The following is a 15,549-nucleotide window of genomic DNA, read 5'->3' as shown; positions in this document are numbered from 1 at the left end:
CATCTGAGCACAGTGGAAAGCATGCGAATAGACTAGAAGCCTGGCCCCTTGATCCGAGAAGTGTGTAATTGCAGACGGCAATTAGGGGCGTTCTCTAATATCGGGTGTTTCATGATATCAAGTTTACACCAATTGATGCTCCCCATTGGTCCTTAACCGTTTCTTTTGCGTTGGGTACAACAGTTGTTGAGAACTGTAGAATTGTAGCTATGCCTAACCTTAACCCTTTTCCCTAACCTTAATCTCAGTCTCATAACCACCGTTAATTATCATAACCTGCCACATTCGTTATCCAAACCTGCATGGTAAACAAATCCCTAACCCTCACCCTTTTCCTAACCTTAACCTCAGTCTCCTAACCTCCACTTAAATTGTCCTAACCTGCCACTTTAATTATCCTAACCTGTCATGTATGCTTTGTGCCTAGTTAAATAAATACACATATATATATATATATATAAAATGTTTTTAAATAGGGTCCATCAGTTTCATAACACCGAAATGTCATGTGTCAATTTTTACTATATCAGGGAACATCCACATCAAGAAACTGTACAGTAGTTCTCCTACTGGGAGGCGCGGGAAATAGATTAAAGAGTGATTGGTGCTGAGGACGCTATGGCAGTGGATGCCCCGCAGCCTGTTGAGATTCATAATGTCGTTTACCAGTTGAAGGATACCGATGGTAAATATTAATTGTTCGTGTGGCTGAAAGGTTTTTGGGAGTTCAGGAATTAACATTGGAAGCATTGCAGGCAGTGGTGGAAAAAGTACCCAATTGTCATACTTGAGTTAAAGTAAAGATACTTGAGTCAAGGAAAAGGTGAAAGCCACCCAGTAAAATACTACTTGAGTAAAAGTCTAAAAGTATTTGGTTTGACATATACATAAGTATCAAAGGTAAAAGTATAAATAATTTCAAATTCATTATATTTAGAGAAATAGACAGCACGCTTTTCTTGTAGTTTAAATGTACGGATAGTCAGGGGCACACTCCAACACAGTCATGGCGTGCGTTCCTAAATTCGCTCTGGCTATATACTCCAATTTCAGAGCACTCTGGTCTAAGTGCCAGAGGGCAGAATAATTGATGAAAAAGGAACGCTCAACACCCCTTGAATACCGCCGGTGTCAGTAAACGTCGGCAAAAAAAAGCATAATTAAATTGTTGCGTGTAGCACAGTTAGTCACTAATGCTCTGGATAACATGAACACAGCCTAACCAGCTCTGCTAAGGCGAGTAAAACGGTCAGAGTTCTCTCATTTGTACTGAAAGTAGCTAGCAAGCTAGCCAATGCTAACCAGTTATCTTGGATGCTTGACTGCCGTTGTGAGGTCAGAACGCTTGAATCAACCCTCCTCCTCCGCCAGTGTGGCTCCGAGAGCGATATGAACTGACAATCTGACAACCCTCAGCTCACTCTGATACCCCCAAAAACTCCTGACACAGTACTTAAAATATTTGTACCTAAGTACTTTACATCACTGATTGCAGGGAATACTGACTGAAGATGTTCCTCCCTACGAGGCCCATGAGACTGTGTAGGGATGTGATTTGAATAGGACTGTGACTGAACGAGTGGGATGTTGTTATTTATCTATTTATGTATTTGGTTTTGATATCGTTGTTCCCCCTCCCCTTTTCCGTAAAGGAAATGTATTTTCTTCTACAGTTTATTAACCTTACAGTAGGTGGCGCCAGGCACGTTATATTTGTGTAAATGTCAGTATACCAGAGAAGAAGATGACGCTGATGCACTGTCGTAGTGGGGAACAGGAAGTTCCGGGTCGAATCGACAGCGCTGTGCTGTTGTGTCGATAGTGGTTGTGTCCGTTTCAAATGTTTCATTGTAGGTATGTAATAGCATGTTTAAACTTTCTAATGTCGAAAGAATATATAACATGCTAGGTAACAAATCCGTTTCACGCCTGGTAATGGTTTTAATTGTATGTGTTATTTTGGAGTCTTAACCGAGTGAGTGAAGAACGTGATTAAAAACGATTTTACAAGTCACAGACTTTGGGTTTATCTGAGTGTATGTACATATTTTCGTCAAAGTCATTTCATAAAGATTCCACTTATTTTAGTTCGTTTTTACATGTTCTTGGTTTTGTGTAAAATGTTTATGAGCTGGTAAATAGCCTCGTCCGAACCATCCTGTTCTCGCGAGTTTACATACACTGTTTCGTCAATGTAAGATCGCGAGATCAGGATGGTTCAGAAGAGGCAAGTCAAATGGCGGCTTCAACGGTTTCGGTCGTCTTTCTAGGAGTTTTCTCGTGGTGAAAATCAAAATAGAGGGAAGCTAACTGAAGTTATCCTTCACCATTTGTAGAGAGAGGCCAACTGCATGGAATGGCGTCGATTAATGCGAATGAATGGGAGCACGTGTCAAAGTGTCTGCGTGTTTTCGCTCAACACCTGTACTTGATGAATGAATTAAGGTCACTATTTAGAAAGGAACTCCCCTCATCTGATTGTCTAGGTTTTAATTGAAAGGAACACCTGATGAGAATTGGCCCTCAATGGAATGAGTTTTGCATCACCCCCTTTGTTTTCTACTGTGTTATTGACTTGTTAATTGTTTACTCCATGTGTAACTCTGTGTTGTCTGCTCATACTGCTATGCTATATCTTGGCCAGGTCGCAGTTGCAAATGAGAACTTGTTCTCAACTAGCCTACCTGGTTAAATAAAGGTGAAATAAAAAAAAATCAATGAAACAATGGAAATGGAGAGTTTGAGAAGCAACAGCTGTGCTGGAATGCGATCAATGTGGGGGACAGTTCTGATGATATGGAGCGGGAGGATGAGGGCCTAGTATGTGAATGTTCTGTAGTGGAAAGGGATAAGAAGAACAGAGATAATGATACTGGAAGCAGAGGCGCATGTAGTATAGAAACTCCAGAGGTCCAAGGTAGGGAGCTCGAGTAATAATGTGGAAAGTTGGGATGGTGTTTGAGGAGACCACAGGGCCTCATTCACACCCTGATTAACCAAGGCCATAAAAAGAGGTGTAGTTAAACTGGGATGCAGCCGTGTAAACGAGAACTTGTTCTGAACTAGCCTACCTGGTTAAATAAAGGTGAAATAAACAATTGAAAATGGTAGATTGTTAATATCTTGTGCAAGTCAGGTTCAGCAAGGGAAGATTCTTCAATTGGAAAATCATAATGGGACGAAGCTCAGAAGCCATGACCCTGGAGCTGATGCTAAATTGAAGGGAGTAATAATGCACAGTGGCTAGGAAAAACTCCCTAGAAAGGCCAGAACCAAGGAAGAAACCTTGAGAGGAACCAGGCTTTGAGGGGTGGCCAGTCCTCTTCTGGCTGGGCTGGATGGAGATTTTCATAGATGACCAAGAGGGCAAATAATAATAATCACATTGGTTGTCGAGGGTGCAACAGGTCAGCACCTCAGGAGTAAATGTCAGTTGGCTTTTCATTGCCGATCATTGAGAGTTTCTCTTCTGCTCCTGCTGTCTCTAGAGAGTTGGAAACAGCAGGTCTGGGACCGGTAGCACGTCCAAACAGGTCAGGGTTCCATAGCAGAACAGTTGAATCTGGATCAGCAACGGTGAATCATCACAGTGTTTTTAAATGCCAAAGAATGGGACATGTAGCTGTTGAGTGAAAATATGTGCCAAGTGTGGTGGGGAACTTGATTATGCTGAATGTTGGAGCAATGTGACAGTTAAGTGTTGCAATTGTGTGGAGGACAAAGAGCAGCATTTGGTGGATTCCAGGTGCAGAGAGATGCTCAGAGATATAGAATCTGTCTTGATGTATATCATATGCAGAGGCTGACAGACTGGTGGAACTACAGTGCAGACTGATGGAGCTTCCATGGCTGGTCCCGTAGTAAGAGGACCTACTGTTAGAACTGGTCTTTCTACTAGGCCTGACATGGTTTCGAGGCCTGTTCATCTTGTGCCCATAAATATGCTGTGACAAAGGATTCTTTAATAGTGAATACAATTTACTTCATAGCATTCAGTGGTAAGCTTATCAACAACTTGGATTGTGTAAAGCAGAAATACCAGGTTTAAAGTTATCTTGTAAACTGCAGCAGAGTTGTTGGGGGTAACAGATGTTACTGTCGGTATGGTTTTTGATAAGCTGGATAACCTGGGGGTGGATTGTCTCAGCATGATGTAAACCCCCATGTTTGCAAACACAGAAAGGGATCTATTGATATAGTTTATTGGGGGGTGTGGGAGGGTTTTTGGGGGGAAGGGGAGGGTGTGGTAGAAGTTAATAGGGATTTCTTGTTTTATTTTCTTAGTACTGAATTAGACAGACCTGCACCTTAAACGTTTGTTTGCGGACCTCCATGATACCATAGGAGGTCTGCATCAACGGACTTCAGTGCAGGTAGTGCCTCATCAGAGAGAGAACATTTCAGTTGCTCTACAGTTCTGAAGCTGAATGTAATGATTATCAGTTCTTTACATGTGTACTAATATTCAGACACATTCAGTTGTTTCTATATTTATCTATAATTCAGGGTTTTCACACGGGGCTTCAAGTAAATAAATATTAGTGCCTGAAAAGTCCTTGAATTTGACTTGCCACTGTACGACCCCATATAATTCTTAATATGGTGTGAATGGGAAATACATTTGGTTTTTGTGAGTGAAATAATACAGGGAAGACAAGGTTATTCAGGAAAATAGTACATAGTGCTGCCTGAAACATACTGTTATCTTGTACTGTGATCTTGAGTCATTTATGCATTTATGTGAATTTAGGGAATCTACGATAGATTAAGTGCACTTATGTTGTGCAATTTAAAATGTGTACTTTGTGTCTAATGTGAATAAATGTTTTGTTCAGGATTAGCTACCTGATCGACTGAAATTAGATAATTGAACATGAAAAAATAGAAAATATTTTTACAGAATAAAGTGCCAGAACTGTCAAGACAATAACTTTTGTTTCCGTTTGTCTTTATTACTACAGACCGACTCAGATTAAGTCTGAGGCTGTTAACATCAACAGTGAGGACAAACCCAGCCTGCCACTCTCCTTCCACACTGAGTAGAAACCTACAGTTACTGGGTCCTGATTGTGACAGTGGAGCCCAGTTTGCACTGCAGGATCCAGAGATGGCATCAGTGAAGCTGGAAGACTGCAGTCAAACACTGGAGCTGAATGTAAACATTAAAGATGAAGAAGAGGAGGAGAAGATTAGGACAACTGTTAGTCATGGTAAGAGCTGGTTCTATCTTCATTATGGTGGTTATGGTTATCTTCATATATTAGACCTCCATAGGTTATGACCAGTCTATTGCTTGTTTGAATTCTGTAATTCTGACATCACACATCCCTGAACAACTCAAAGTCACAGCGAAGCAAAACATTTAAAAACTTGTCACGCCTGCCTTTGCCCACACATTGTCTCAAGAATGCTGAAAATGTTTAATACCCTCAATCACCAAGTTAGGCATACAGGAAACACTGTGAACCTGGCAACCTTGGTTAGTGTGCACTGCGCCCGGCCCGCCACAGGAGTCGCTGGCCAGACCCTCCCTAACCCGGACGACGTGCGTCGCCCCACGGACCTCCCGGGCGCAAACCCAGAGTCTCTGGTGGCACAGCTTGCACTGCAGTACAGCACCCTTAACCACTGCGCCACCAGGGAGGCCCTCAAAAGGGTTTTCTAATGATGAATTAGCCTTTAAAAATGATCAACTTGGATTAGCTAACACAACATGCCATTGGATCACAGGAGTGATGGTTGCTGATAATGGGCCTCTGTACGCCTATGTAGATATTCCATAAAATATCTGCCATTTCCAGCTACAATAGTCATTTACAACAATAACAATGTCTTCACTCTATTTATGATCAATTTGATGTTATTTTAATGGATGAACAATGTGCTTTTCTTTCAAAACAAGGACATTTCTACGTGACCCCAGACGTTTGAACAGTAGTGGATATTTAATATTTTGTATATATCAAGTTGTAGAAACATCTCAAGGATGATCATTGGACACAGGAAGCATCTGAACTCAATTTTTAGTCTCTTGTTTTAATTTTTTTTGTTTTTATACATTTTCAAAAATGCCTAAGCCTGTTTTCACTTTGTCATTATGGGGTATTGTGTGTAGATTGCTGAGGATATTTTTTTATTTAATTATAGAATAAGGCTGTAATATAACAATGTGGAAAAGTCAAGGGGTCTGAATACTTTCCAAGGGCGCTGTCAGACCCCTTCCCATTTCTCCCATTTTGGTACTTTACAGCCTTCTTCTAAAATTGATTACATGTTTTTCCCCGTCAATCTACACACAATATCCCATAATGACATCACAATATCCCATAATGACATCACAATATCCCATAATGACATCACAATACCCCATAATGACAAAGCCAAAACAGGTTTTTAGAAATTCTTGCAAATGTAATTTTTTTAAATAATAATTGCTTATTTACATAAGTTTTCAGACCCTTTGCTATGAGATGATCCTTGAGATGTTGCTACAACTTGGAGTCCACCTGTGGTAAATTCAATTGATTGGACATGATTAGGCACACACCTGTCTATGTCAGGTCCCACATTTGACACTGCATGTCAGAGTTAAAACCAAGTCATGAGGTGGAAGGATTTGTCCGTCGAGCTCCGTGACAGGATTGTGTCGGCACAGATCTGGAGACCGGTACCAAAACATTTCTGCAGCATTAATGGTCCCAAGAACACAGAGGCCTCCATTATTCTTCAATGGAAGGACTTTGGAGACATCAAGACTCTTCCTATAGCTGGCCACCCGGACAAACTGAGCAATCGGGGAGAGAAGGGCCTTGGTCAGGGAGGTGGCCAAGAACCCGATGGTCAATCTGACAGAGCTCCAGAGTTCCTCTATGGAGACGAGAGAATCTTCCAGAAGGACAATCATCTCGGCAGGACTCCACTAATCAGGTCTTTATGGTAGAGTGCCCAGATGGAAGCCACTCCTCAGTAAAAGGCACATGACAGTCCACTTGGAGTTTGCCAAAAGGCACCTAAAGAACCATGAGCTTGAGAGGATCTGCAGAGAAGAATGGGAGAAACTCCCCAAATACAATTGTGCCAAGCTTGTAGCTTCATACCCAACAAGACTCAAGGCTGTAATCGCTGCCAAAGGTGCTTCAACTAACTATTGTGTAAAGGGTCTGAATACTTACGTAAATGTAATATTTCATGTTATTTCTAAAAACCTGTTTTTGCCCTTGTCATTATGGGTATTGTGTGTAGACTGATGAGAATTAGAATAAGACTGTAATGTAACAAAAACAAAAAGCCAAGGGGTCTGAATCCTTTTTGAATGCATTGTAGACGTTATTTCATGCTACTAAGACTTGTATGGATGACAACAGTATGGTCAGCATTTGTTTTATTCACTGGGCTATCTGGAGTGATCAGAGTGTAGACTAAAGAAGTGGAGTAGACAAACTGCCAGTGTTTTGAAGTTCTATGAAATGAGTCTGTGTAGTTACTAATCCCCTTTGTCACGAGAATTTCTATCCCAATGTTCTAACTGAACTATTTTATAACTCCATCTGTATCCTAGAGGTTGTAAGGCTCTAAGTTTTAATAAACAGAGTCCCAGCATACAAATGATCAGTTCTTTATTCAGAGAGCTCTGCCCTCTCAAGTTCAGAGCCCATCTTTTATACACACATCAGTCGAGAACCCCACCCCGCTTTAGGATGGCTGTATTGTTCCACTGTACACTTACATTGTTTATCATATTCTGCAACATGTTTCATGATTTTCTGCAAGCCTAACAGTTTCTCCTCTCCAAGGTGGGGACAGAATGTCCTGTAAGGAACACAGTGTTCTAATTATATCCTGCCAACGCTGCACATATTACCAACTTATAGTCTTATGTGTCAAATGGAGTTCACACACAGTGAAAGATTAGTGGAATCTGTGTGGGTAGCTGGACAGGTAGGATGTCTGACAGTGAAGGTGAACACGTGTCAGGTGACAGAGGAATGGATGAGACTGAGGCAGGAATTCCTTTAACCATAAAGTGGTATATTTACTGAGTAGTGTGGATTCATGGACGCACAGAACTTCTGGATCAGATGGAGTTAAGGAAGAGAAAGCAGCGAGATCAGGCGATGGCAATTTCCTCCTTTTATGGAGTTGAGATCTGTCGGACATTTCCACCTGACCTAATTAAAGCTCCCCTGGCCCAGCTGAGTAAATGGCAATGAATTAAAGGATTATTCCACCAACTCCATGGGCCTTTTCTACACACAGTGATACATTTTCAGGGTGAAATATCTTAGTCATTACTTTAAACACAAATTCTACTATCACCCTTGTGATGTTGAGTGGAGGATGGTATAGCTCATCATTTTCACCACTTTTGCCTCTTATTAGTTTTTGACTCCTACCCAGTTTTAGAATAGTTTGATTCCCCTTCCCATACAGTCTACTGAAATGAATACATACACTACCGTTGAAAAGTTTAGGGTCACTTAGAAATGTCCTTGTTTTTGAAAGAAAAGTATGTTTTTTTGGTCCATTAAAATCACATCAAATTGACCATTAATACAGTGTAGATGTTGTTAATGTTGTAAATGACTTGTAGCTGGAAACGGATGATTTTTTAAAACTGAATATCTACATAGGTGTACAGAGACCCATTATCAGCAACCATCACTCCTGTGATCCATGTTGTGTTAGCTAATACAAGTTTATCATTTATAAGGGCTAATTGATCATTACAAAACCCTTTTGCAATTATGTTAGCACAGTTGAAAACTGTGGTGCTGATAAAAGAAGCAATAAAACTGTCCTTTTTTAGACTAGTTGAGTATCTGGGTCATTTGTCGGTTCGATTACAGGCTCAAAATGGCCAGAAACAACGACCTTTCATCTGAAAGTCGTCAGTCTATTCTTGTTCTGAGAAATGAAGGCTATTCCATATGAGAAATTTCCAAGAAACTGAAGATCTCGTTCAGTTCTGTGTCCTACTCCCTTCACAGAACAGTGCAAACTGGCTCTAACCAGAATAGAAAGAGAGGTGGGAAGTACTATTATTTTGAAAGGCTGTTTTTCCATTGAAAGCCTATCCACCACACAAAGACTTAGGACCCAGTGGAAATCTGTCTTCCTCAACATGTGACCAGTCTTTAGGCATTGTTTCAGATCTCTATGGCTTCCTCAACACGTGACCAGTCTTTAGGCATTGTTTCAGGCTTTTACTCTGAAAAATGAGGGAGCTACACCGCTTTCAATGAGAGGACAGTGGAAATTTCCATCCATGAGCCAGGCATGTGATCGGGAGCGTGCATTTCTTGTTTACCCTTTTCCATCGACGAAGCTTTTGTCCGGTTTAAATATTATTGATTATTTATGACAAAAGCTACCTGAAGATTGATTTTAAACATCGTTTGACATGTTTCTACCATCTTTTATTGTACTTTATGACTTTTCGAGAGTGCGCTTTGTGCCTTTGGATTTCTGAACTAAACGCACCAACAAAACGGAGGTATTTGGACATAAAGATTAACTTTATCGAAGAAAACAAACATTTGTTGTCTAACATGGAGACCTGGGAGTGCCACCAGATGAAGATCATCAAAGGTAAGTGATTCATTTTAATGCTATTTCTGACTTTTGTGAAGCTCTCCTTGGTTGGAAAATGGCTGTATGGGTTTCTGTGTCTAGTCGCTGACCTAACATAATCGCAAAGTGTGCTTTCGCCGTAAAGCCTTTTTGAAATCTGACACAGCGGTTGCATTAAGGGGAAGTTTATCTGTATTCGTATGTTTAACACTTGTATCTTTTATCAATGTTTATGATGAGTATTTCTGATGTGGCTCTCTTTACTTTCACCGGATGTTTGTTTGAGACAATGCATTTCTGAACACAACACGCCAATTTCAAATGGGGTTTTTGGACATAAAGATTAACTTTATCGAACAAAACACACATTTATTGTGTAACATGAAGTCCTGTGAGTGCCATCTGATGAAGATCATCAAAGGTTAGTGATTAATTAATCGCTACTTCTGACTTTTATGAGACCTCTCCTTGGCTGGAAAATGACTGTATGGTTTTCTGTGACTAGGTGCTGACCTAACATAATCGTTTGGTGTGCTTTCGCCGTAAAGCCTGTTTGAAATCGAACACTGTGGCTGGATTTATAAGAAGTTTGTCTTTAAAATGGTGTAAAATAATTTTAATTATGGGATTTGAACCAGACAGGTTAAGAATTTTGTGACAACTACTGATGTAAAAAGGGCTTCATAAAATACATTTGATTAACATGTATATCACACCAACTGACTGTTTTTTCTGATGTTCACACAGGATACCATGTTGAGACATTCTCCACATCCAGAGAGCAACAGCAGGAAGATCAGAGAGCAAAGAGGTCTCATCACTGCCCACATTGTGAAGAGATTTTCCCATTTCTATCAAAGCTAAGAATACACCTAAAAATACACACAGGAGAGAAGCCTTACTCCTGCTCTGACTGTGGGAAATGCTTCAAAACATCAACGGTGCTAAAAGTTCATCAGAGAACACACACAGGAGAGAAGCCATACTCCTGCTCTGACTGTGGGGCAAGTTTCTCTCAGCTGTGCAACTTAAAAACACACCAACATATACACACAGGAGCGAAGCCTTATTCCTGCTCTGACTGTGGAAAAAAATTTAAAACATCAAATGAGCTAAAAGTTCACCAGAGAACACACACAGGAGAGAAGCCTTACTTCTGTTCTGACTGTGGGAAGAGTTTCTCTCACCATAGCAACTTAAAAACACACCAACGTATACACACAGGAGCGAAGCCTTATTCCTGCTCTGACTGTGGAAAATGTTTTAAAACATCAAATGAGCTAAAAGTTCATCAGAGAACACACACAGGAGAGAAGCCTTTCTTCTGCTCTGACTGTGGAAAATGCTTCAAAACATTAGGTCATTTAAAGGTTCACCAGAGAACACACACAGGAGAGAAGCCTTACGTCTGCTCTGACTGTGGAAAATGCTTCAAAACATTAGGTCATATAAAGGTTCACCAGAGAACACACACAGGAGAGAAGCCTTTCTTCTGCTCTGACTGTGGAAAATGCTTCACAAAATCATCTCATCTAAAAGCTCATCAGAGAACACACACAGGAGAGAAGCCTTACGTCTGCTCTGACTGTGGGGCGATTTTCTCTCAGCTGGGCACCTTAAAAGCACACCAAAGTATACACACAGGAGTGAAGCCTTATTCCTGCTCTGAATGTGGAAAATGCTTCACAATATCATCTCATCTAAAAGTTCATCAGAGAACACACACAGGAGAGAAGCCTTATTCCTGCTCTGACTGTGGAAAATGTTTTAAAACATTAGATCATATAAAGGTTCACCAGAGAACACACACAGGAGAGAAGCCTTACGTCTGCTCTGACTGTGGAAAATGCTTCACAATATCATCTCATCTAAAAGTTCATCAGAGAATACACACAGGAGAGAAGCCTTATTCCTGCTCTGACTGTGGAAAATGTTTTCGAACATTATATGAGATAAAAGTTCATCAGAGAACACACACAGGAGAGAAGCCTTATTCCTGCTCTGACTGTGGAAAATGTTTTCGAACATTATATGAGATAAAAGTTCATCAGAGAACACACACAGGAGCGAAGCCTTTCTTCTGCCCTGACTGTGGGGCAAGTTTCTCTCAGCTGTGCAACTTAAAAACACACCAACATATACACACAGGAGCGAAGCCTTATTCCTGCTCTGACTGTGGAAAAAAAATTAAAACATCAAATGAGCTAAAAGTTCACCAGAGAACACACACAGGAGAGAAGCCTTACTTCTGTTCTGACTGTGGAAAATGCTTCAAAACATTAGGTCATTTAAAGGTTCACCAGAGAACACACACAGGAGAGAAGCCTTTCTTCTGCCCTGACTGTGGGGCAAGTTTCTCTCACCATAGCAACTTAAAAACACACCAACGTATACACACAGGAGCGAAGCCTTATTCCTGCTCTGACTGTGGAAAATGTTTTAAAACATCAAATGAGCTAAAAGTTCATCAGAGAACACACACAGGAGAGAAGCCTTACGTCTGCTCTGACTGTGGAAAATGCTTCAAAACATTAGGTCATTTAAAGGTTCACCAGAGAACACACACAGGAGAGAAGCCTTACGTCTGCTCTGACTGTGGGGCGAGTTTCTGTCAGCTGGGCACCTTAAAAGCACACCAAAGTATACACACAGGAGCGAAGCCTTATTCCTGCTCTGACTGTGGAAAATGCTTTGAAACATCAAATGAGCTAAAAGTACATCAGAGAACACACACAGGAGAGAAGCCTTACGTCTGCTCTGATTGTGGGAAGAGTTTCTCTCACCAGGGCAACTTAAAAACACACCAACGTATACATTAACTTCATGTGGGTACCTGGGACGGTTGCGTCCCACCTGGTCAACATCCGGTGAAATTGCAGAGTGACCAATTCAAATTTAATTACTATAAATATTTACATTTCATGAAATCACAAGTGTAATACATTAAAATAAAGCTAAACTTGTTGTTAATCTAGCCGCCATGTCAGATTTCAAAAAGGCTTTAAGGCGAAAGCAAACCATGCGATTATCTGAGGACGGCGCTCAGCACACAAAACATTACATACAGTTACCAGCCAAGAAGACTAGTCACGAAAGTCCAAAATATGATGATCTTCATATGGTTGCACTCACAACACTCCCAGTTACACAATAAATGTTCATTTTGTTTGATAAAGTCCCTCTTTATATCTTGAAACCTCCATTTTGTTGGCACATTTAGTTCTGTAATCCAATAGCTCAAATGCGGTCACAAGAGGCAGACGAAAATTCCAAATAGTATCCGTAAAGTTTGTAGAAACATGTAAAACGATGTTTATAATCAATCCTCAGGTTGTTTTTAGCCTAAATAATCGATAATATTTAAACTGGCAACAGCGTCGTCAATATAAAAGAAAAACAAGAAAGGTGCTCTCTGCAGGACCCAGCTCTGGGGACATCCCACTATCCACTAACTCAATGTGGTCATTCTCCCTCATTTTTCAGAATACAAGCCTGAAACAATGTCTAAAGACTGTTCACATCTAGTGTTAGCCATAGGGAACGGGATCTGGGTCTTATCCCTTTAAATGGTGGATAGGCTTTCATTGGAAAAACAGCCATTTCAAAATAATGGCACTTCCTGGATGGATTTTCCTCATGTTTTTGCCTGCCTTTTCAGTTCTGTTATACTCACAGACAATATTTTTAAGTTTTAGAAACTTTGGAGTGTTGTCTTTCCAATTCTACTAATTGTATGCATTTCCTAGCTTCTGGTCCTGAATAGCAGGCAGTTTACTTTGGGAACGCTTTTAATCCGGAGGTGAAAATAGTGACCCCTAACCTAGTGAGGTTAAGGAGAAAAGCCTCATCGGTTCTCTGACCAGCTAAGAATAAAGTCACTCCATCACTTAATTCTCATCTCATAAAAGAAGTTGTAATTGGATCAAATGAAGAAAGCATAGAACACTGTAGAACACTGTAATCCTATTGGTTCTCACTGTGAGAGAACTGTGCAGAGGAAAGGGAGCGTTATAGAATTTTAGCCTCTCTTTACTTTGCACCTTGTCAGTTTTGGTGTGTTTTGTTGGCTTCTACTGTAAAGATTTGCACTTGGTGTTGAATACCCTCTGTTATTCTTCTAATTTTGAAAACAAACACTAGTCTGCCAATTGACTGGGTGGTACTGCTTCCCTCTCAGCCTGGTCTGTCTCTGTCTGTGGGGAGAGTTTCAACTGGGCAGCTTAAAAACACACCAACGTTTACACGTAGGAGAGAAGCCTTACTCCTGCTCTGTGGAAGGGTGGGCGTGTAAACTCAAATGTCATGCCAAAGGTTGAGTGTTTGAATCTCATCATGGAGGACTTTAGCATTTTAGCTAATTACCAACTTGGCTACTACTTTTTAGCTATTACTTAGCATGTTAGCTACCCTTTCTCCTAAACCCATTTAACTCTATCTTAAACCCCTCACCCCTAACCTAGCTAACGTCAGCAACAACAAATTGGAATTCGTAACATATCATACATATTACAAGTTCGTAACATATTGTATGAATAGCAATGCGTGAAATAACATATGAATTGTAATTCTTAACATACGATACGTCCTGCAAGTCGTATTATACTGAACAACAATCTAAACGTAACAATTTCAAAGATTTACAGTTTGTATAAGGAAATCAGTCAATTGAAATAAATGAGGCCCTAATCTATGTTAGGTTACATTACATTGGACCTCCAATATAAACTAAACATGTGAAGTGTTGGTTTCATGAGCTGAAATAAAAAGATCCAGCACAAAAAGCTAATGTCTCTCAAATGTTGTGCACAACTTTGTTTATATATACTGTTAGTGAGCATTTCAGCCTTTGTCAAGACAATCCATCCACCTGACAGGTGTGGCATATCAAGATGCTGATAAAACAGCATGGTCATTACACAGGTGCACCTTGTGCTGGGGGACAATAAAAGGCCACACAACACAATATCACAGATGTCTCAAGTTTAGGGAATGTGCAATTCTCATGATGACTGCAGGAATGTCCACCAGAGCTGTTGCCAGAGAACTCAATATTTATATCTCTACCATTAGCCACCTCTAACGTCCTTTTAGAGAATTTGGCAGTACATCCAACCGGCCTCACAACTGCAGATCACATGTAACCACGGCAGCCCAGGACCTCTTCACCTGCATGATTGTCCGAGGTGGTGGGGGCAGGGGCTGAGTAGTATTTCTATCTGTAATCAAGACCTTTTGTGGGGAAAAACTCATTCTGATTGGCCGGGCCTGGCTCCCAAGTGGGCCTATGCCTTCCCAAGTCCCACCCATGGCTGAGCCCCTGCCCAGTCATGTGAAATCCATACTAAATGGAGTGGCACGGATGTTTTTGTAATATATAATACGTTTTGCTCTGAGACCAGGTTTTCCCTCTGCAGTATTCTGTGTGAAGGAGCTAGTAGACACTTTTTTTATTGAACCTTTATTTAACTAGGCAAGTCAGTTAAGAACAAAATCTTAATTACAATGATGGCCTAGGAACAGTGGGTTAACTGCCTTGTTCAGAGGCAGAATAACAGATTTTTACCTTGTCAGCTCAGGGATTCGATCTTGCAACCTTTTGGTTACTGGCCCAACGCTCTAACCACTAGGCTACCTTCCGCCCCTAACATGTATCAGATAGAGATGATCACTTTTCACCATTAGTTTGGGGGGATTATTTTACAACTTTATTTAATGATACACAGTTTATGAAATGAATCCATGTGTTTATTAATTGTCTTTCAAACTAGATTAGTTATTTTAGTTACTGATCATGAATGTGTTTGGATAACTGCATTGAAGCAAACTTTATTGATCTGCCAATGAAAAATAAAGTTACATGAATATGTACTGGTCAACCTCTTCTTCTCTTTAGTATTCAGTTCTTCATATTAGATCTGACAGTATGAATGGTTCTTATGGTTGTATTCAGTTCTTCATATTAGATCTGACAGTATGAAT

General features: G+C 40.5%; 1 protein-coding gene across 6 annotated transcripts in view; it reads left to right on the top strand.

Annotated features, from left to right (window-relative positions):
• The window catches only part of LOC110528894 (oocyte zinc finger protein XlCOF6-like), a 680,129-nt gene extending 665,778 nt beyond the window's left edge, over window positions 1-14,351 (top strand). For 5 of the 6 annotated variants that reach the window (XM_036951163.1, XM_036951159.1, XM_036951161.1 and 2 more), the window contains 2 exons: window positions 4,962-5,210; window positions 10,318-14,351. In XM_036951163.1, coding sequence (XP_036807058.1) covers window positions 5,108-5,210; window positions 10,318-12,389 — 2,175 coding nt within the window. In that variant the 5' untranslated portion in view covers window positions 4,962-5,107 and the 3' untranslated portion in view covers window positions 12,390-14,351. Of the gene's footprint in view, window positions 1-1,711; window positions 1,855-4,961; window positions 5,211-10,317 lie in introns of those variants that run through there. The other variant, XM_036951160.1, reaches the window with a different exon arrangement.
• Window positions 14,352-15,549: the final 1,198 nt, after the last annotated feature.

Source organism: Oncorhynchus mykiss, chromosome 18, assembly GCF_013265735.2.
Source record: "Oncorhynchus mykiss isolate Arlee chromosome 18, USDA_OmykA_1.1, whole genome shotgun sequence".
NCBI lineage: Eukaryota > Metazoa > Chordata > Actinopteri > Salmoniformes > Salmonidae > Oncorhynchus > Oncorhynchus mykiss.
This window is presented reverse-complemented; position numbering and strand designations above follow the sequence as displayed.